This window comes from Rousettus aegyptiacus, unplaced genomic scaffold (genome assembly GCF_014176215.1).
Source record: "Rousettus aegyptiacus isolate mRouAeg1 unplaced genomic scaffold, mRouAeg1.p scaffold_m13_p_10, whole genome shotgun sequence".
In the NCBI taxonomy this organism is placed as follows: Eukaryota; Metazoa; Chordata; class Mammalia; order Chiroptera; family Pteropodidae; genus Rousettus; species Rousettus aegyptiacus.
In genome coordinates, this window is record NW_023416285.1 from 66,128,940 (window position 1) to 66,150,514 (window position 21,575).

Below are 21,575 nucleotides of genomic sequence, written 5' to 3' on the forward strand. Positions count from 1 at the left end.
TACTAAAATAGTTTGGTAGAGAAATAGTATCTTGAAACCAGTAGGGAGACTCCCCAGCTTCTTTAAAGAGATCAAAGTACTCTTTCCTAAAGCAGAGCCCTAGAATAGATTTCCTGCTGGGAAGGCATGGTAATATGGCTTCCTTCACGTACCCTGAAAAAAATCCTCAACCAAGTAACAACTTGATAATGGAATGTATTACAATGCTGAGCAGTCTCAGCTAGTATTTCTCCCTCCTAACTTTACATTAAGAAGTTTATTTAAAATTAAGCAGTGTTAGCATTTACAGATACCTGTTTGGTGATCGTCTTGGCCAACGTCTTCTGTTAGATTCTGCAAGAAATATGTTCATCATTACTGAGAAATCACATACCATACTGTAAGTTTTAAAAACAAACATTTTTATAAATAGCTGATATTTTAATATCCCTATCTAAATTTTTACCAAATATGCTTAAAACAACTATTTTAAACAGTTGGTAGTTTTTCTTTAAAAGATTGACTTACTAGCTTATTAAGGGTGTGGTAGATCTTATGAATATTTGCCAGTGTTGAGAGATGAGAATTCAGCTGAAAGTCTTGAAAAGAAAAAGGGGAAATTCTGTCATTTATTTCCCATACTGCAAAGTTTATTAAAAAGTTCAGAAGATAAACAAATGCTTTGATACAATTGAATACTCTCTCCATTAATTTGGTACTTATTAAATAAAATATAACATGCAACTACTGACCTATCTCCTAGAAATAAAGTCTGAATAAAGTTAAAATCCCAACCAAATGTTAACGTTCATGAAATTTTCATGTGAATTGTAAGGTAAAACAAAAATACTTTAGTAGTTATAAAATCCTACTAGCAATGAATCTGAACTTAAAAGCAAAATATCAATAATGTTAGCAAATTAAACAAGTCACATAAATCGAAGACAGATCCCAAATGAAACATGTTACTTTCTCTTTCCCAGAATTACTACCAAAATATCAAGCTCCCCTCAAGAAATTAATAGAAAAGCATCTCAACCATTTGGCAGTTCTTACAACATATTTATTTTGTTGGCTCTCATACAACAGAGTGAGCAAAAAAGGCATCTAAGCCCCTCCCCCTCCTATTAGTCAAACACAGACAAATCAAAGAACTATCCTGCAAGCTGAGTCTGGGCGGCTGAGTCCTGTGATGGAGTCCAGTAACTAGTACTGCAATATTAAATAAATGGGCCACAGAACCAGAAACACGGCAGCAGAAATCGCTCATAGAGTAACATGTCCAAATCAAAGAATGTATCCACATTGAATCATCTCCCACAGTTGCAGAATTACATACTAAATCATATATATAAAACAATTTTAGTTGTTCCATCTTGGACTCCTGTACAACATAAAACTATAAGTTAAACTGGTAGGCTTTTGAATCTCTCATTTCAAATGATTTTTATAAAGTATGCTTGCATACATAATAGGCTATGTAAAAATGAGTTAAAAGTCTGAATAATTTCATATTTGAATAAGCACCAATAGATGTATTTTCATAAAACATCAGGATTTACATTAGTTGCTTTTCTTTACTATCCATCATAAAGGTTAGTAAAGGTTAGTTCTGAAAGTAACCTTGAAAAAGATACTGTATCTCTCCAAGTTATGCCATGCTGATAAAAAGAAAAAAAAAATCTCCTTTCACTGGAATTTTTATTCGGGACATTCAGGAGATGCCAAGAACAGACCCAAAGAGCAGACATCACAAGTTTCTGTGCAGGGAGACCGGACACTGGGCTGCTGCTCTGAATCTGGAAAACAAGCCGTTCTCCCTGCCAGTATTTAGAAAGCTTTACTTTCTTTTCTAAGTCGTGGCAGTAATCCAGTTCTCAGCTGGCCTACAGGGCAGAGGGGCCAGCAGGCAGCAAAGCCCTTAACAGTCACATTCCACTGTCAGGAGCAGCAGGCCATACATTCACACATACGTGTACTGCCAAACACCTAACACCGCAGTCACAGCCATCAAAAATGGTCCAAAGAACCAGAGTTTTCGGCTGAGAGACAACCAGAGTAGAGCCTTAGGTTCTAAATGGGCCTCAAATATTAACAAATGTTAATTATTTGGCATCTGAATGAGTTAGCCATATTTAAGGTAAATGATGACATAATACGGCACAGAACCTCTTCCATATAATTAGTGTGCTGCACAGAAAAGTTTTTAAAAGCATTAGGGGTGTGTGAGTGTATGTATATGTGCATACTTATGTTTATAATTAATAAACCCACACAGAGATCTCTAAAGCTAGAAGCGACAGCCTTCTCCTGACCCACAGGGAAGTTTGACCATACACAAACTCCTCCCCTCACAGCTACTACTGAGCCACAACTCCCACCCCCTTTTTGTACTCTCTCAATAAAAACAAAACAAAACAAAACAAACAAACAAACAAAACAACAAATGATACATTACAGTATCATTTTGAAATTAAATCCTGAGTTAAACTCCAAGACTCCCCCGCCAAAAAAAAGGAAAAACAGAAAACATGGGTCTTGATTCTTTTTTCACTGAGGCTTCACAGGAAGGAGGAAAGGGGCTTGCCAAAGGTCAAGTGGTTTCCAGGCTTCCCGCCACACTTTTCTCACCACCTTGAAGTCAATTCAACTGTCAAAATTCACATAAGAGAATCTAAAATTGCTAAATTCTTATGCGCGCGCACACACACACACACACACACACATACACTTACTGCACAAATACCACTGTACTTTATTTCCTCTCTCTGGAGTCTGACAGCTGGTTTGAACCCCAGATTTACCAGTTATTTAACCTAAATTTCAATGCCCTCATCTGTAAAATGAGATTACAATGCCTAGATGTGGCAGACATCCATTACAATGCCTGGACCATAATACATGCTCAATAAAAGATATCAACTATCACTATATTCCCACCACACATGGTCTTCTAAAATGGTCTCTAATTTTTGTATGTCCAAGTCAAGTCGCACCTCAGAAACCCCCAAGTTGGCACTCCCTCTGATAGAGGCAAATGGCCTGATACATCTCCAAAGCCTATGATGGCATTGCTATATTCACCCACCACCAACTGATGTTCATAATAATGGCCAAAGGTAATCTCTACATAGTAGGAAAATTATACAGTAGCATTAAAGACCACATTCTATACATAAAGTTTCACTTTACAGGCAATAAGAGTAATGAGATCTATTTCACGAATCACATATGTCAGCAATTGTCTATTTCCACATCAAATGTCTACTACCCTCACCACCTCATCATCACTTCACGCATCCCCAAAAAAAAGTAAGAAAAAAAGGAATCAGCAACATGAATGATGTTTCTTTAGTTTCAGTAAGGTAAGGAAGGTGCAGCACAGAAGACACGAATTCAAGGAAAAGAGACAAAAATGTCATTAAAAGATAAATCCACAAAGGTTAACAGATATTAAATTAATGATTCATCTGTTCAGTGCTCAGGGCAAGTAACAGCCCTTAAAATCTAAAACAGTTTTCACATCCTTAAGGAATAGATGTTAAGGGCAAAGATCAAATGCTTTACAGAGAACATATTTAGGAATATGATATCTAACTGATTCATAAAAATCTCCTTTGGCGCATATTTCAATTCTGAAGGATAAATGCTAGGTTAAGTCAACTTTATTCCATGATCAAATGGCTCTCTACAGTAAAGCAGTGACTGGGTTTGACTCTCCTGTGTGCCATGCAAACCCTATGTTCTGTATTAAAAGCAATGAATGGCTCTGTATAAAGGCACAGGCTGCTTGATAAACAGCTTACTTAAATAATCTTGGGGGTATTCTTAAAACTACCAACAAAAGCTGACTGGACAAAAAGTTTCTGGGTTCTTCTTGTTGTTTTGTAACTACCATTTGCTATAACCTATATAACATAAAAGAAAAAAATGAATGCCCCTTAGAGGGTCAAGGTCCATTCCCGTAAACTACCTTAGGTATAGAGCCCCTCAATACAGACAGAGATACAAATATTTGGAATGAAAAACAATTATGGGTAAATTCAGACCATGACCGTAAACCAAAAAGAATCAAAATTAACAGGCTTATAGTAGTTTACTTCCATAAGAGGGTCAGAAACAATTTAAATGTATTAAATTGTTTTAATATATTTTTAACAAATTAAAAATATAAACTCTTCCTTTATACCATAGTCACTTGTAAAATACAGATGTGAGGTCATCTCAATTATAATAGCAACAAAAAGCAATAATACATGTAGGAATAAACCTAAATATTCAACATTCAAATGAAGAAACAATAAAAGCTGACTAAAAAACATAAATGTAGAGATATTATATTCCTGGAATGGAAAGACCCAGTATTGTAAAGCAATCACTTCTCTCTTTACTAAACTACAAATTAAATGTAACGATCATGTTCCTATTGGTGCCCCCCAGTTTCCCACCCCAAGAAAGAGGTGGGGAAAGGGAGTCAGACAAGCTTAGCAGATTGGTTCTAAAGTTCATCTGAAAGGACAAACATGTTGGACTTGCCAAGAAATTGTTAAAAAAGAATGAGGAAGAACTTGCCCTATCATATATCAATACACAATATAAAGTAGAGGTTGGTAAACTCTCTGTAGAGAGCCAGATCAAATATTTTAGGCTTTGTGGGCCATAGGATCTCTGTTGCAACAGTGCCACCATTGTAGCTGAAAAGCAGCCTAAACAATACATAAACAAATGAGTATGGCTGTGTTCCAATAAAACTTTATTTATTAAAAAATTAGGTGGGGAACCAGATTTAGCCTGTGGGCTATAGTTTACCAATGTCTAATATAAAGGTACATTAGTCCCCCTTATCCATGGTTTTGCTTTCTGTGGTTTCAGTTGACCGTGGTCAACCATGGTCTGAAAATACTAAATGGAAAATTCCAGAAATAAAGAATTCATAAGTTTTAAATTGTGTGCTGTTCTGAACTGCATGAGGAAATCTCATGCCCACCTGGAATGTGAATCATCCCTTTGTCCAGCATATATGTTCCTGTCCATTATTCACTTAGTAGCACTCTCTATTGTCAGATCAAGTACAAGCTATCGCAGTGCTTATGTTCATTCAAGTACCCCTTATTTTACTTAATAATGGCCCGAAAGTACAAGAGTAGTGATGCAGGCACTTTGGATATGCCAAACAGAAGTTGCAAAGTGCTTCTTTTAAGTGAAAAGGTTGTATGCCTAGGAAAAAACACAGTATATACAGGGCTTGGTGCTACCTACATCCACTGAGGGTCTTGGAATATATCTTCCACAGACGACAGGGGAGTACTATATAATAACTACAACAGTATGGTACGTGTGCAAGAAGACAAACCAATGGAAGATTCAATCAACAAGTATGTATGTAATTATGTACGTATGCATAAACATATATGTAATCAATATATGTAACAAAATTGCATTTCAAATCAATGGGGAAGAGAAAATTATTCAGTAAATACAGGAGCAACTAGCTAGCATGTAAACAAATTAAAATTAATTCCATCTTCACATAAAAATTACAGAAGGAAGAGTAAGGCATACGAAGCTAAAGCAAGCCTATATCATGAACTCAGGGGCCTGCACACTCTGCCTCTACCCATCTATGCAATCTCATCTCCTACTCATCTTCGCCTCACTCTTCTCAGTCACAGTGAACTTCCTGCTGTTCTGTGACTACTCCAAGCATGCTCCTACCTCAGGGCCTTTGCACATGCTATTCCCTTTGCCTTGACCCCTATTCCCTCTAATAACAACATGGCTAGCTCTCATACTTCATCATATCACATACTAGGTGCTCAAGGAATACTCAATGGATAAATGAATGCAGATACAGAGGCACCAAAACCTAAATTCAGTATGTTCAGGCCATTTCAGTGCATCCACTCCATTAGCTCTTCAGATGTGAGAAGCAGCATGCTAATAGTCAGAAACTCAAAGAGAAAGCAAAGGTTCAAAAATGAACACTGAATCCCGTTTCAGAGTTTACATTTAAACTCCTAAGGATTTCTATTTCCAACTGGACCTCCAGACAGTTTGCAGATAAACATGGCACATTCAAACAGCACCAACTCTACTCAATGGTAATACATCCTCAAGAGTTTTACATGAAAACAAAAACAGAATTATGGCATAAAACGTTAAAGAAATCTTACCACACTAAGCTAAGCTCCCAGGACCCCGAGGGTACATAATTCACTGAACCTCTGCCGTAGCAAAAGGATGGCAGAAGTCTGAGAAGCACTGCTCTGAGTCTGGGTGCCACACAAGTTGTTTAAATTGGGAGTTTTTTGGGGGACGATAACCCTATGGCAAATGTGTGGCATACATGATGGGTGGCCTGGAATTAGAACGGCCTGTCAGGAAGACTACTTGAACTGAATGAGGTGGGAAATGATTAAGCTAGACAGTGGCAGTGAAAATGATGACGAAAAATCCTAACTGCAGTGGGATTGCAGAATATCCATATTTAACGCATACAAATTCAACTTTATTCACTTGGCAAAAAAAAAAAAAGCGACGGGGGGCGGGTAATTTTCAGTTGTCTCAGTAACTGCCTTCGCTTCTATTTAATGAACAAAAGAGAGGCAACATGAATCCCATGGTCACTCAGTTTCCATGTGCCAATCACATTTTGTGCATCTCACAACACCGTATGAGTCTAGCATTTAGAGATGTACTTTTCATAAACCTGGTCCCTAAACGTGAGCCAGCGGCTTCGACTGATGCTCAGATGAAGCGCCAGCGATATGTTCCAACGCCAGAGGAAAGAACCGGCTGTGCAGGATTTATCTGAGACAATCTCCAACCAAACACCTTCTGAAAGTATTTCCAGTGTCATTTTTAATACGGGTGGTTGTCACCTTACATATGAACTTTAAACCAACTTCTTTATAAAATGTGACTGTACTATAAGGAAACACCACTAAGACTCAATTGAGAAATGAGAGGGAGCCACTGTGTTGCATGTCTTTTTGTTCATTCTCCTCATTTTATTAACTCAAGGCAGGTCGGATCCTGGGAGTAAGTTACATCTTCTAATTTCCAGCCCAAAGCCCATTCCTCCATTCTAACTTATCTCTAATCAGAGCAAACACTAATTTATTTCCATGATCCATAAAAGGAAAAAAAGCAATAGTATTTCCCACCCAAAACAGTCAATAATCAAGTATACAAACTTAGGGTAATATTTTTTTAAGTTACTACAACTGGCCAAATCTGAAACAATCTTTTTTTTTTTCCTTTTTTTTTTTAAAAGAAAAGATGTGCAGAGAAAATACCAGCAGTAACACCAATGTTATTTCTATTTCAAGTACACGTCTTTCTTCTGGTTACTAAAGAGTCAAAAAAGTATTTTATTATTAGCTAAACTCCAGTTGGCCAATCAGTGAGCAATGCTCTCAGGTATAAAAGTCTTTAACACAGCACTATACACAAGTATGTACCTAATAACTGCTTTTTGATGACAACGAAAATGATTAAACCAGTAAAGCCAGGGGCCACATGGGACACTGGGACACTGGCAGAATAATGACCATGTCATTACCAAAAAAGTAAAACAGAACTGGACAAAATTAAAGGTTATCAAAATTGGCACTCATCCTAACAGTTTCTGGGACAGAACAAGAGCATGATTTAGCAGCGCAGGCTTAGGCCTCTCTAACTAGGATGCAACACGGAATGCTTATGGGTTCTCCGACTCATGAGTTACATGGCCCATTCTCCTGAAAGGTCAGTATTACTCAGTGATATGGAGAAACAAAAAAATTTGATGTTAAGGGTGTAGTCTAGATGAGAGTCATTGTTTAGGTTTGCCTTGTCTTCTTCCTCCCAGAAACAGAAGCCTTCTTTCTTGTCGGTTTTAGATAGACTGAGATGAAAATAGCAATAATTTCGAGGGACCCCCACCAACCTGCCTTGAATGCCCTTTGATTCTGATCACTGAGATGCTGGATTTATTACTGCAGCATAAAAGAAAAGAATCCAAGTCTTCGACAAGTCCTCACAAAGCCCTACATGACCTAAGTTATCTGACCCAACTCATCTCATACCATTATCCTTGCTCACTCCATTCCAGCCACACACTCCCTTCAATACCCAGTGAATTTCTACCTCAGAGCTTTTGCATTTAATATGCTCTCTGCCTCTACAACCGACCTCTGATGTTCACAAGGCCTGACAGGTGACTTTGTTGACATACCTACTCAAATGTCACCTCGTCATTGAGGTTTCTCCAACTTCCCTATCCAAAGCAGCACCTCCACCCCTCACCAGATTTAGATCACTGCATAGCATTTGTCACTTTCTGACACTTTTTAACAGCTTTATTGAGATATAGTTCACAAACCATAAAACTCATCCATTTAAAGTGCACAAGTCAATGGTTTTTAGTGTGTCCATAGAGTTGTGCAACCATCATCACAATCTAATTTTAAAACATTTTTATTACCCCATTAGCAGTCACTCCCCATTTCTCCTCTCACTCCTTCAGCCCTAGGCCACCATTAGTCTACTTTCTGTGCAGTGGAATCATACAAGATGAGGTCTTTTGTGACGACATTATCTTTTATATATATTTAGCCTCTGTCGCTCTCCCTAGAGCCCAAGCTCCATGAAGACAGGGACTTTCTTTTGCTTTGTTCCCCCACTGTATCCCAATACATAGAATAGCAAAAGCCTAGCATATAATATGTACCAATAAACAGGAGAATGCTTTAAAAATATGTAGTCACTGAGTTTAGCACTGTGTAGGTTACTCTGTGATGTTGACGAAGATTTCGAAGCCAGCACTGAGACCAGAAGGAAGTGGGTTGAAGGTCGAACAGACTATGTCAAACATAAAATACTTGTTCCAGAAATTTGACTATGAAAGAGAGACTAGAAACACACATGGGATTGAGGGAGTGTTGATTTGGGTCTATGACAACAAGACTACGGGATGTTTAAAATGCCGATGTTAGATTTGCTTAGTATCCTGGAAGGTTACCATAGCCAGAGTAAAGAGCAGGCCAGGGCACAAGTCAGTGCAGATCTATATATAAGCTCAAACATGTGATTAAAAAAAAAAAAGTACAAAATGAAATTTTGAGTAAAAAAGATTAAAAATGAGTTCTGCCTCAAAATGACTTGGAATATAAAACCTACCACAAAGTAAAGTCTATTTTTCTTTGACTCTATAAAAAAGTAGTGTTCTACATGATCTACAATACCAATTTACACCTTTGCGTACCAACTGACAGCCATTTAGCTATATGGGATGGCACAGGTATACATCTCATTTGTAGAAACAAACATATATTCATGTTCCAGACCAAATTTTTAAAACACAAAGATTCGAAATGAATTTTCCATATCGCAAAACTAGGAAAACCAAAAAGCTGGGTTTGTGGGTCAGCTTCATTCTACATGCCCTTCATTGCTAAAATAAAAATTTCTTTATCTACAAAATGGATAATAATAGTGCCATCCTCATAAGGATACAAGGATTAAATAAGTTGCTGCTGCAATGTGCTTTGAACAGTACCTGGGACACAGTAAGTGTATCTGAGTGTTGGCCATGATGTCACGTGGTGAGCAGGAATGGTCTGTGCTACCCGCCCAGTGCAGGGCCCAGGGAAGAGTTGCTGCAGCTCTTGAGCCATCTCTACCACAGCCCAAACCAAAGCCAGCACACTAATTAAGCTACTTAAAAGTAATACCATGACTACACATCAGAATCACCCAGGGAGCTTAAAAAACTGCCAGTGCCAGAGCCCCAATCCAGATCAGTGAAATAAAAATGGGAGTGGAGAGTGTTCCTCGTTTCTCAAGCAGCCCGGGTGATTCTAATGTGCAACCAGAGAGGAGAGTCTGGTCCCCATCCTCAACTCAACCCCCAACCTGCTGGCAGCCAATCCATTTCTGGAACAGTCGCAGCACAAAACAGACAGGAATCCAACTCATTCACAAGTACCCTATCAGCATGTGGAAAACAGAACAAGACTCAGGGAAAAGATTACAAGGCTGAAAAGCCAAGGGATAAGCTAAAGAAACAAAATAACAGTGACAAGGGTGTTAACTTTATTCTCATCTATTAACATTTGCTATTTATAAGGCACAAAGCTAAAAAGGTGAGCATGGAAAAGGGAAACCACTAAGGGGTAGAAAGCAGGTCATTGTAGGTGACTCAGCATTTTCACTGAACACAAGATTCGAAGTTAAAGCCATCCAAGCACACCACTGCTGGCTTTTTCCTCCTAACTCTCACAGGACCCATAAAAGAGGCTGGGAGGAGAAACCATCCACCCTAGAGAGGCAGTGTGCCACCTAGCACCCGTCATCCACCGCAAAGCATGTGCCTGTGGGAACTATATCAAAGGAGTTGGCCACTTCAGGACACCAGGTCTGGCTGCACTCCAAATGTGGCAAGGTACGAAGGGCCCTAGAGTCATTTCTTTAATCCCACCCTCCCCACTGAAGAACACAGACCCACTCGGTAGTTCGGAGTAAAAATCATCCTTTAACCTTGCTAATGTTACAAGAGCCCAAATTTAGGTTAAAGAGTACATCTGTGGCAGCAGAAAGCCCAGGGTTAGAGTCCCAGCTCTGCAGCATCCTAGCTGAGTGACCCTGCCCCTAATCCAACCTCACTGTGCCGCAGTGTCCTCATCTGTACAGCAGAATAACAGGACCCTTTTCACAAGGCTATTGTGAGGATTAAATGACATGGTACAAGCCAAGCATTGAGCAGAGTGCTGACTTATTACTATGCACTCATAAAGGTTCATTATGTTAATCCCTATTATTATCAGAACATAGAAGAACCTAAGGCAGATTGAACCTAAAAGATCAAAAAGTAAAGACAGGGCAGAAGGGATGACAAGGTGATGGGTCTTTAAAACTCTGACTTCAATAGCCAGTTGCCTAGACTTGAATGTACAACTATCCTTCTCAGCTCTCCATTTAATAAAAAAAGTAATCTGTGGTCTAATTACAGGCATCTGCAGAAAAAAAAATCTTAAAAGGAAAAAACACTTACATGCACCCTCAACTATATAAAAAGAAGAAAATTTCAAAGATGTTACACAAAAACTACATTAGTAGTTTCTGCAATGTTGTTAGATACCTCCTTATATTTTCAAAATATATGTGTTTAAAAAATATTCAATACAGATGATTATTTAAAATAAAATCTAAGAATAAAAATGACTATTTTACCAGTGAGTTAAAAAAGAGTATGGAAATACTTTTTTCCCCCACAATCAGTTGTCCACTTTGAATCCATTTTTAAATGCCTACTGTTATTACCCACAAAATGGCATAAATGAGAAGAAGAATGGGAAAGAAGGAATTCATACTAGACCCTGATCCTGTTGGGACCTATTCCAAGAAGAACAGAACCAAAAGCAAAACAGAGATAATCACATCAAATGGCTCTGCATCATCATTCATAGGCCAATGACAAAATATGGAATTCCGATATGTCTGCAGGGTTACCACAAAGATTGAATGAAAAACACCAATAAAATGAGTGTTACTTCACTGGCAGTCGTGGGGCACCAACACCCTGGAGTCAGAATGCCTGAGTTAGAATTTCAGTGCAGCACTTACAAGCTGTGTGACCCTGAAGAAAGTTAACCTTTCTTCACCTCAGCTTCCTCATCTGTAAAATGGGGAAAACAACAGTACACAACCTACTCCAGAGGGCTGCTGGGAGGATTAAATGAGCTAATCAGGCAAAGCCGTTGAGCAGCTTAAAGATAATCCCTCCGTGTTTCAGTCTTTCTCCATTCCCCTTTGTTCCTCCTCTCTCCCTGCACCCACCTTCTGACTTCCCTCTTTCCCTCTCTCACTTCCTGATGCCTCTTTTCAGCCCTCCTTCCTGCAGCTCCTGACCACCCCTGAGTCTTCCCTCCCCTCCCCTTTTTCACTCCACAATCCAAACTCCCATATGCTGCCACAGTCCTCAATACTCTCTCTCACCTATGCTGCTTCCTCTGCTTGGACAGCACCCTCTCACCCCACCCACCCCCCACAAGGTGCACACAGATCCTCTTCTTCACATATAAAACTTCAAAAGCTAAACCCACATGACAATTACTAATCCTTGCCTAAAGACTAATTTTAATGAATCCCTATTTATTCCCAAAGCATCCTGGGCATCCCTCTAACCCAGACGCCAAAGCCCCATACTTCAACTGTCCATTACTTCTTTGCCTCCACCACTTGACTCTCTAGAAAGACGATCCTTAAATATAGCGACCCCAGCTCAGTCATGCTTGTTACAGCAGTGCCTGGCAACACAAAAAACCTCATTCACTTGGTGAATGGCTGAGTGAGGGAATGCCTCACTTACTTGGGGGTTCTTAGAACCTCTCTCCCTCTCCAGGCTCTCTTTTTAAAGCAGGCGGTCTGCACCCCACCCCCACCCCCGTCGCAGGCCACAGACCACTACTGGTCTATGGCCTTTAGGAACTGGGCCGCACAGCAGGAGGTGAGCAGGGGACAAGCAGGCAGGCAAAGCTTCATCTGTATTTGCAGCTACTCCCCAGAGCTAGCATCACCGCCTCATTCCACCTCAGATCATCAGGCATTAGATTCCCATAGGATCACTGGTCCCTGGTACCAAAAAGGTTGGGGACAGCTGTTAAAGTCTAAGGAGGAGACTGTCATTATACAGTAATCATTAGCAACAAAAACAGCAGAGTGCCCAGCACTTTCCTAATCACTTTATGTGTTTTTTCTCCCTTAATCCTTGAGATCACTTTTGATCTCGCCTCCTACTTACTCCTCAGACCAACCCCCAACTCCACTGGAAGCACACCGGCCTCCTTGCTATTCCTCAAACACAGGCCTGCTCCCCCCCTCGGAGCCTATGCATGCATCTGTGTTCCCTCTGCCTGGAATGCCCCCTCACCTTCATCAGACCTTAACTTAAAACCACCTTAGTGAGGCCTCCCTGTGCTCTTCCCCTTCCTTATCTTTCTCTACAGAACTTATCACCATTTGATATACTACATGATTTACCTGTTTATTATTTGCCTCCTCCCCTACACCATAATGAAACTTCATGAAGATGAAGAACATGGCCTGGTGTACAGTAGGTGCTCAATAAACACTTGTTGACTGAATAACTCCATACCTGGCAGTAGGTATTTCTTATACAGGAGGATTCTGAAGTCCACACAGAGTAGTTTGATATACTTACCCACAATCACACAGCTAATAGATGGCAGAGCAAGGATATGAGCCTGGACATTTTGATTCTAGGACCCACACTTAACTATGTTTTCCTGCTCTCATCCTGACCTAGATAACAATTAAAAGACATCATCACATTCACGGAGAAATCGTAGCATTATATGTCTTCGGGCCACAGAGAAGGAAGAAAAGCCATCCACTGAAAAACCTTTCAAGAGAACAAGTCATCGTCTAACTCTAGACAGTTTCATGTGTAAAGCATTAATTTTCAGATTTATAATTTATATAGCACTGGTAGCTTTTCTTTGAATAGTTCAGTAAAAAAGAGAAAAAGGAAGATTTTTCACACCTTCTTAGATTGTAATATCCCTATGAGCAGCAGAATAACAAATTATCAACTATGGAGGACTAAGATGACATATATTAAAAGCTAAAAATTGTAGCGGGAGGTAGCGCAGTATAGACTACAAAGGGGACAGGGAACTTTTAGGGGTAACGAAAATGTTCTCTATCTTAATTTTAGTAGTGGTTACACCAGTACAGATATTTATCAAAATTCATTAAACTGTAAACTTAAAAATGGTCCAATTTTATAGCATGTAAATTATACTCAATAAGGTTGACTAAAAAGCAATTATATCTATCAGATACAAATTCTAGCTAAACAAATATTCCACCAAAAGTAATATTTAATTAAATAAAATTATTTTATTTAATAAAATAATAATAATAATATTCCCATAGCTAATATTCCCAAGTCAAATCCAAAAAGATGCACAAGAAGTTAAGCATTAGATCCTAGACACATCTCTTGACTGACTGATTTAGGGACAAAAAGGTGATTAGAGAAAGACAGTAATAAAGACCTCCATATGATGCGATCCAGTGGGATGGCTGATATGTGGCTCAGAGTCCTGCCTAACCACTGAAAAAAGCAGCACCCGCAACTGTTATCTCTGTGTGACGTTGAGCCAGGACTCTTGGACTCTAAATAGAGTCCAACCAGGGTGGAAAGGCAGCTAGATCACTGCTCTTATCCACGGGACCTCTGTCAGGAGTTGAGCAATGGTAGGTTTGGATGTTGAATTTGTTAGAAATCTTAGTTGTATTAGCTAATTTAAACAGAAGAGTGATTTTTTTTTTAAAGGCTATTAGATAGTTCACAGAATCTCTAGGAAATTCAGAAAACCAAGCATATCAGCTATAGAACCAAAACAATGCGTAAGGACATGCAGCTGAATGCAGCATCCACACAGCCAGGACCTGCTGGGCCCCTGGAACCGCAGCCTCCACTGACTCTTGAAATAGAATTAGCGCAGCTGCCACCTCTGTCCATCCTCTCCAAATGGCCTGCAGGCACCCCCTGCTTCTTCCCATCACTTGTCTCCAGCATCAGTTTCACACTCTAGAGTGGGTGTGTCTGAGCAACTCTGCCTGCTAAGGTAGGGGTTTTCCCAAACCAGAGGAAGAGTCAGGTCCCTGCCCACCACAGACACAAATGGATGACACACAGTTTTTGCGAATACTAATGATATAGGTCAGCAAGTAATGAAAAGGGTTTCGAAAAAATATTCACAAGAAAAAAAATCCTCCAACATGTAATTAAAAAGAATCACACCCAGAGGTAATGTTATTTGGGAAGGGTAGGTTCTTTTTCACAGTGTTTTACTCAGTATGTAGTTTTAAAAAACTACAAGCCTACATTCAAAGACTGAAAATAACTCATTAACAGCATTTTCTAAATAAAAGAAAAACAATTCAAATCTGAAGTAGCAGATATGGACATGATACGAAAAATATCCTTAGAGCTGAAATAGTCATGCAGTAACTGCTAAAATATATGCTTCTATTTAAACTGTCACACTTCAGTAACTTCTTTTACTTAAAACATAAGCCACAAATTATAACCTCTTTTATAGCCACAAATATTTTTAAATGTATGTTTTGCTTAAAGGAACACTTCTCAAGAGGTACTTCTAACCTGAATCTCAGAATAAGAAAAAAGAAGAGCAAGTTATGAAAAGCTATTAACACTAATTCAAGCTGACTAATTGTAAAAAGATATCAGCATTAATGTCAGATTCTCAGAAAATTCACCTCCAATTAACAAAATTTACTTTCTGAATGAAAAAAGCCTTTCATCTATCTCAATGTATTGTTCCTATTCAGAAATAAAACCTCAGGCCAGAATTGGTTATAAAACAAAAAGAGTTGGGCCCCTTTATATGTCGAACCTGTTGAGCCCTGCCATAGCTTTCTCCATACAGGACTGTTACACACCAAATCTGAAATGGACATGTGCCCTTTCACACTGAGACTCCCTGTTCCTCTGTACATTAGCATCTTACTCTCTTTGAGAATTTCTCCATGCCCCAAACATTCTTCAAAAGTGATATATGCATGTGTTTTAAAAGATTTAAATTGGTTTGCATATGGGTGACTTTGTCAAAAAATGCAGAAAATGAGTAAGTGATAGTTTGCATTCCCCAAAGAAAAATCAGAAGACTTTTCTGAAGGACGACTCAGAAGCATGCTGAATAGCAGGAGGAAGAATTAAAATTTTCCAGGTAATTCACAAACTATTCAAGAGTTGACCCGTTAAGTTCAATTCGATGTATATATAAGGACCTAAGCATCATGCTGGACAATAAAGTGTATACTAAGACATAGTCCCAGATCTAAAGAGGGTAATAATCTAACTGGGAAGGAGAGAAAAAAGTAAGCTATTATACAAAATAAAACTAAGATGAAGTAAACAGTACTTTAGAGATTCAATGGAGGGAAAGCGTCTCCTAGCAAGGGACAAATAACGCAATAAAGAAAGTTCCAACAGAAGTAGCACTGAGGGCGGTGGGCAAGGAAAGAGTACTCCATGGGTAAGAAACTGAGCTTAAACTATAGAAGCTGGTTCCACCCCAGGTTGTGAGGAGTATTTCAGTAAGTACCTCAGAGGTGTTCCCTAAGTACCTGGGAGAAAATGAAGTTAGAGGAGGCTGAGCCTGGCAAAAGGATTACTGGTTATTACAATATATGAAAGGATGGATCAGACCTAGAGCAATGGGAATAGGTACAGGAAAAAGAAGAAAGGCATGGGAAGAAATGCAGCCTCTGTTTCACTACCGACCAGGGAAAGAGGATGAGAAAGATCTAAGCTTCCAGCTTAGGTTATTAAATGAATTGTAGTTTCATTAACCAAATGAATAAATTAATTGGTCTTGTTTTCCTCTTTGTTTTGCCTACTAGGAAGCTCAGAGCCAAGTATATGGCCCATTTCTAATATATGGCAAGTATTTTTGTACAGCCTGTAAATCTATAGTTTATTTTCCTTCTCTTGACAGGATTTTATCTACATTTCATAGGTCACCTCTAAGTATTTTAGAATGAGGCAGAAAACAAGAGATCAGAAAGACTAGGACTAAGCCAGAGACAGCTGAACAAAGTAGCTGGGTCAGGGATATAACCTGCAGTCTGCCAACCCAGACAGAACATTCTCCTCACCCTTCTTCCACCCTAGCAGAGGCCATGTCCCACAAAAACAGCTGAAAAATACCAGATTTCACTCTCTCAACCTCCTTCACAAGCAGCGGTGGCATGAGATCAGTTCTAACTAATGAAACTTAAAGGTAAACTAGAAAATACTCCTCTCTGTTAAGAAAGAGATGTAAGTAAATAAACTCCTTCCTTCCCTTTCATACATAGGTAGGATGTCTGGTGCTGCAGCAACCACATTGCAAACATGAGGCAATGAGCCTGAAGCTTTTGATAAACCAAAATACCAAGAATAGAGGAAGAAAAAGATGTATAGATTCTTAAAAGTTATCACTGAGACACTGCACCAGACTTCGAACCTAGATAACATAGATAAGAAATCGCAGCTCTAGACTTTTTGCTACTGAACAATAAGCTCTATGTTCAAGCCATTTTTAGTTGAGTATTTTTACTTGCCAAAGGCATCCTGGCACAACAGAAGTCATCAGAAGGTCAGTTTCCAACAGCCTGATGTTTAAACTACTGAGTTAACATTATTACTATTAAGATGAGAATAATGCGAACATGTACTATGGTCAGGAAGCAAGCAATAAGCTAATAAGAGCTTAGGAAGCAGCTAAAAACAGGAGGATACAATGATAAATAATATTTGACAAAATGTGATCGAGTGTTAGTAGGGGCACTTCTTGGAAGCAGAAACAGAAAAAGAAAAGAATAAATGTACAGAAGTGACCTAAGGTAGAGAAAATGAGGGAGACTTCTGGCAACGTGACAGACAAGATAACCTAAAAATCCTTCCCCATATTAAGAGTCCAAAAATAATAAGGTATAAGAAACATTTGTTTAAATGCACAGCCAAGTTCACAAGAAAATAAAGGACCTCCTGAAAGGCCAAAAATCCAAGAGGAACCTGAAAAACTAGGGGCTTATAAGCTGATAATGTATAGAAGCCTAAGGTTTGGAGGGCTAAAGGAGAGGGTGGGTTTTATGTGTGTAAAGGGAACCCGCCCTTTGGAATATAATAAAGAAAAAAAGTAAACAAATGACTAGCCTTATATTTTCTTTAAAAAACACCATCTTGAAGACAATTACAACTTCTGTTTTCAAGTTCATATATTTCACCCTTTATGAGAGCAAATTCCAGGGTTAAATACACATTTTTAAAAACATGTCCATATTACATATTTACATATCGCAAAGGGTATCCTCAATATTTCACCACAAACTTAAAGATATAAATTATTTCCCAAAAACCCACACATTGTCCAATTTTTCAGCTATTATGAAAAGAACCATCACTGAATCAAGTATGCAAATTCAGTATAATTGTAACCATACTAGGTTTCTAAATCTTAGGACTTTTTGATAAAATATTTATCATTAGGGTCATAATATTCTTCTAGTGGCTATGATACCAATAGTTTCAAAATACCTTACATAACACATAAAAATGATCTGTCATCTTTGAGCTAATCTTATGGCCCTCTACATTAGATATTTTTAATCGTTGCATATGATAAAGGGAACCTGAAAAGAATGTGATGTTTGGGGAGTCCACAGACTTAGAGGGCAGTCTCTAACATTAAAAAGGCACAGGGAAGGAATTATAGGTTTCATCTAAAAACAAAAACACACGAAAACCTCTAAAGGTCCTCCAATGAGTTTATCTTCCTCTGTCTCATTTGCTTCCCATGATTCTTTGAAAACTAAAGACATTATATATTCCCTTTATTCACTTTCACTTTCATGATGGCTTTATAAACGGGAGCGCCCTAAATTCTACTAAGCCACCTCCATTACTCAATTCAAGACTTTTTTTAAAAAAAGTCCCTTCATCTTTGGGCAATCCAGATGGCCCAAGAAATAGATGTATAATTTATATGATCTGCACAAGGGTTACATTTGTCTCCACTGCCATTCTCAAATTTATATAAGACCGAATCTTTTAACCTAGTATTTATATACAATAGATGCCACAATAAATACACCATTCTAAATGCTGCTTTACATTGTGTTGGATCTTGAATGTTTTCCCCCATAGACTATGTGCTAGTTGGTTCAAGACTAAGCATCTATTCTACAAAGAGAGCCAGCAAATGCAGGGGAAATCAACTTCGAGATCAAGGACCCAAGTGTGCGTGAAAGGACTGCACTTGGGTTGGTCCTCCCCATTCCGCTGACAAAGGAAGATATAGTGAATCGTTTCCAGCCCCAGAGTACAGGAAAACCTCCTGAGACTGCTCCGGGGTCCTGCGAGAATAAAGCACGAGTTAGCAGAAAAGGGAGGCTCCGAGAGGCGCGCTGCATTCTGGGACTCGTTTCCACAGTTACCCACGTGCACCCAACCCAACCGCGGCCAGGACTACAAGTCCCAGAATTCCGAGGGAGCGCCTTTCCCCTTCACACCCGGCGACTGGAACCAGACCCTAAAGGAAACCCCTAAAGCGCTCTCCCTGCTCGCCTAGGAGAGGTCGCACTCCCTAGGCTCTACGCGGGGCCTCCGGCGCGATGCTCCCTGCAGGGAAGCAGGTCCCGAAGGACCAGCCTCCACACCTGACAAGCAAATATTAGAAAACTGCGTCACAGACTGCCAAATCCAGGGACCGCCAGGGACCCTGACACCTCCCCTGCGCAAAACCGCCCACCAAACCTCCAGGGCCGACCCTCCGGCTCCCGCCGCGGAAAACCCGCAGCCTGTGTCCCTGCCCCGCCTCCCAGTCCCGCAGCCGGAGCCCGCGCCAGCGCTGACCTGGCTTGCAGCCGTTCCGAGGGAACCGCGACCAGAGCCAACCTAGGGGAACCTCCCCCGCCCCCTCCACCTCAACCCCGCCCCCTCCTCTCCCCGCACCTCGAAGCTCAGGGCTCCCTTCTCCAAGGACCTGATGTGGGGTTGGAGAGAGGCAGGAAACATCTCTCCGAAACGTACAGTCTGACACTTTACACCACCCCCAGCCCCGCACAGCCTGTATCGGGACTTGACAGTCCTCCCCCTGCCCTGGCCCCTCCCAATCTCCCTTTCCTCCCAACTAGCTCTTCACCACACCGCACCTCCTTTACCCCTGCCCCCATCCTCTCACCCCAAATCCTCCCCTCTTCTCCTCTTACTCCCAATTACTCTGTCCTCCCAAACCTGCTCCATCCTATTACCCCAACGTCTGCCCCTCTCACCACTCCCAGTTACCCCACTTGCCTCCCAATACTCCCGCCCGCCGGACTCCCCAACTATCCCATCACACCCCCACCATTTCGCTCTCCCGTTATATCAGCCTTCATCTCCATGCCCAACCTCCTGCCCCGCTGAGCCGCTGCCCCCACTCCCGCACCCCATTGTTCCCCCCCCCACCCCGCCAACCAGCCCTTCTTCCCATTGTCCCCGCCCCCGCGCTCCCCTCGCACTCACCCGCCTTTCTCACGGAACCGCCGGCACCGCTCAGCCCCTAGGAAATCCTCACCCCTGCGCCCCTCTCGCTCGCTCCCACTCCTGTACTCTGATGCCACCCCCCAGTCCTGCCCGCTAGCGCCCGCCGCCACCGCCGCTGCCTCCACCTCCATTCACCCCAGACACTCCGGTCCCAGCCCTTCATTACACGTCCCGCCCCCCCTTCCCCCAATACTGAAATAGAGCCAGTCCCCACCCCCCTTACCTCCGCCCTCCCCCATCAGGCCGGCCCCTTCCCCCCACGCCCGCCCCCGCGCTGCCCGCGGCGTCACCGCCCGCCCTGGCCCCGGGAGAAGGGGTGGCTCCCAGGCAGGGACTCCAGGCGCGTTTCGGGACAGGCGGCACCGGCGCAGGAACCGCGAGACCTGAGCGGAGAGTGTTGGCAGCCGTCCGGCCCCGACCCGCTCGCTCTCTGTTACTCACTGACAGCAGCAGCATCCGAGTGCATTTTCGGGCAGCTCACACCCGGCTCGCCGCCCAGGATCCCGCGCTTGCCTCGCGGTCCCCCCACCGGCTCGCGCACCTCGGCTGGGAGCTGAGGACCCGCGGCCGGGCTCTCCCGGCCCGCCCACCTCGCCTTCTCCATTGGCTAAACCTCGCCTGGGGAACAGCCCCTCCGCGTATCTCATTTGACAAAAGGAGTGCGGCGAGCGCGGGTCTGGGGCTGGCAAGAGGCCCCGCCCCTAAGGTTCAATGTGATTGGTTCCAGCCTCTCTTCCCCGTAACTCCCCTGGCGGAGGCCAAGCTCTGGAGTACCAGGTTGGACTCGGCTGCTGTCATTCATCCCCGGGAGTCTGAAAGCGCGTGTAGGGGCGAGGCTGGGGAATTGGTCCACCTTGACCCTGACGCTCCGCCCCGTCGCAGGCAGGATTGGTGGAGCTGCAGACCAACCGAGAAAGATGGGTCGGCATCTGAAACAAAGCACGCGAAATGTGCCCCGAAAAACCGAGAAGGGAAAGCGCAGTAGGGGCATCTTGTATCCCGCTGCAGCAAATAAGGGAGGTAACCCATACCTCGCGCCTAGCCCGTCGCGTTCGGATCTCCCACTTGCCTCGCATGCCTCAGAAAGGCTCTCTGTTGGAAACCAGTCCACGCCGAACTTGGACTGGGACTTCTCTTGCTAGCTGTTTCCTACAGCTGAAAACCGGATAAAGAATTGCCGCGTCTTCTTTTACAGCAAACCCTCTGGTGAGGAACAAATTCCCTTTTCTTGTGCAACGGCCTATCCTCTCCCCCTTTTTGAAATGCACTTCTTTTCTAGAGTTAATACACTCTTCCCCATTTGTGACGAATGGGGAATGTTACAGGCATTGTCCATCCTCCAGACATATGTACGATTGGGTCCGCAAATAGGAAATCCAGGGCCATACTCTGAACTTCGGGCTCAGTCTATTAACATCAGCAGGTCACCAGCCCTCGAAGGACAACTAGTGTAAACTAACCGAACCTAAATCATTGATGCTGGGAGGAG

The 21,575-nt window shown here is 41.7% G+C and overlaps 1 protein-coding gene and 1 long non-coding RNA gene across 9 annotated transcripts in view; one reads left to right on the forward strand and one right to left on the reverse strand.

Annotated features, from left to right (window-relative positions):
- DCUN1D4 (defective in cullin neddylation 1 domain containing 4) overlaps nucleotides 1-20,676 on the reverse strand; it is a 65,967-nt gene extending 45,291 nt beyond the window's left edge. For 2 of the 6 annotated variants that reach the window (XM_036227946.1, XM_036227944.1), the window contains exons 1-3: nucleotides 20,528-20,676; nucleotides 508-578; nucleotides 294-333 (exon numbers count right to left, since the gene is read on the reverse strand). In XM_036227946.1, the coding sequence (XP_036083839.1) occupies nucleotides 294-333; nucleotides 508-578; nucleotides 20,528-20,552 (136 nt within the window). In that variant the 5' untranslated portion in view covers nucleotides 20,553-20,676. Of the gene's footprint in view, nucleotides 1-293; nucleotides 334-507; nucleotides 11,864-19,414; nucleotides 19,445-19,513; nucleotides 19,595-20,065; nucleotides 20,171-20,527 lie in introns of those variants that run through there. The other 4 variants (XM_036227947.1, XM_036227948.1, XM_036227949.1 and 1 more) reach the window with 4 other exon arrangements.
- Nucleotides 20,677-20,709: 33 nt separating this feature from the next.
- Nucleotides 20,710-21,575, forward strand: part of LOC107513979 — a 61,268-nt gene continuing 60,402 nt past the window's right edge. The window contains exon 1 of one of the 3 annotated variants that reach the window (XR_004953118.1): nucleotides 20,710-21,292. This is a non-coding gene — a long non-coding RNA (uncharacterized LOC107513979). The remainder of the gene's footprint in view (nucleotides 21,293-21,575) is intronic. The other 2 variants (XR_004953116.1, XR_004953117.1) reach the window with 2 other exon arrangements.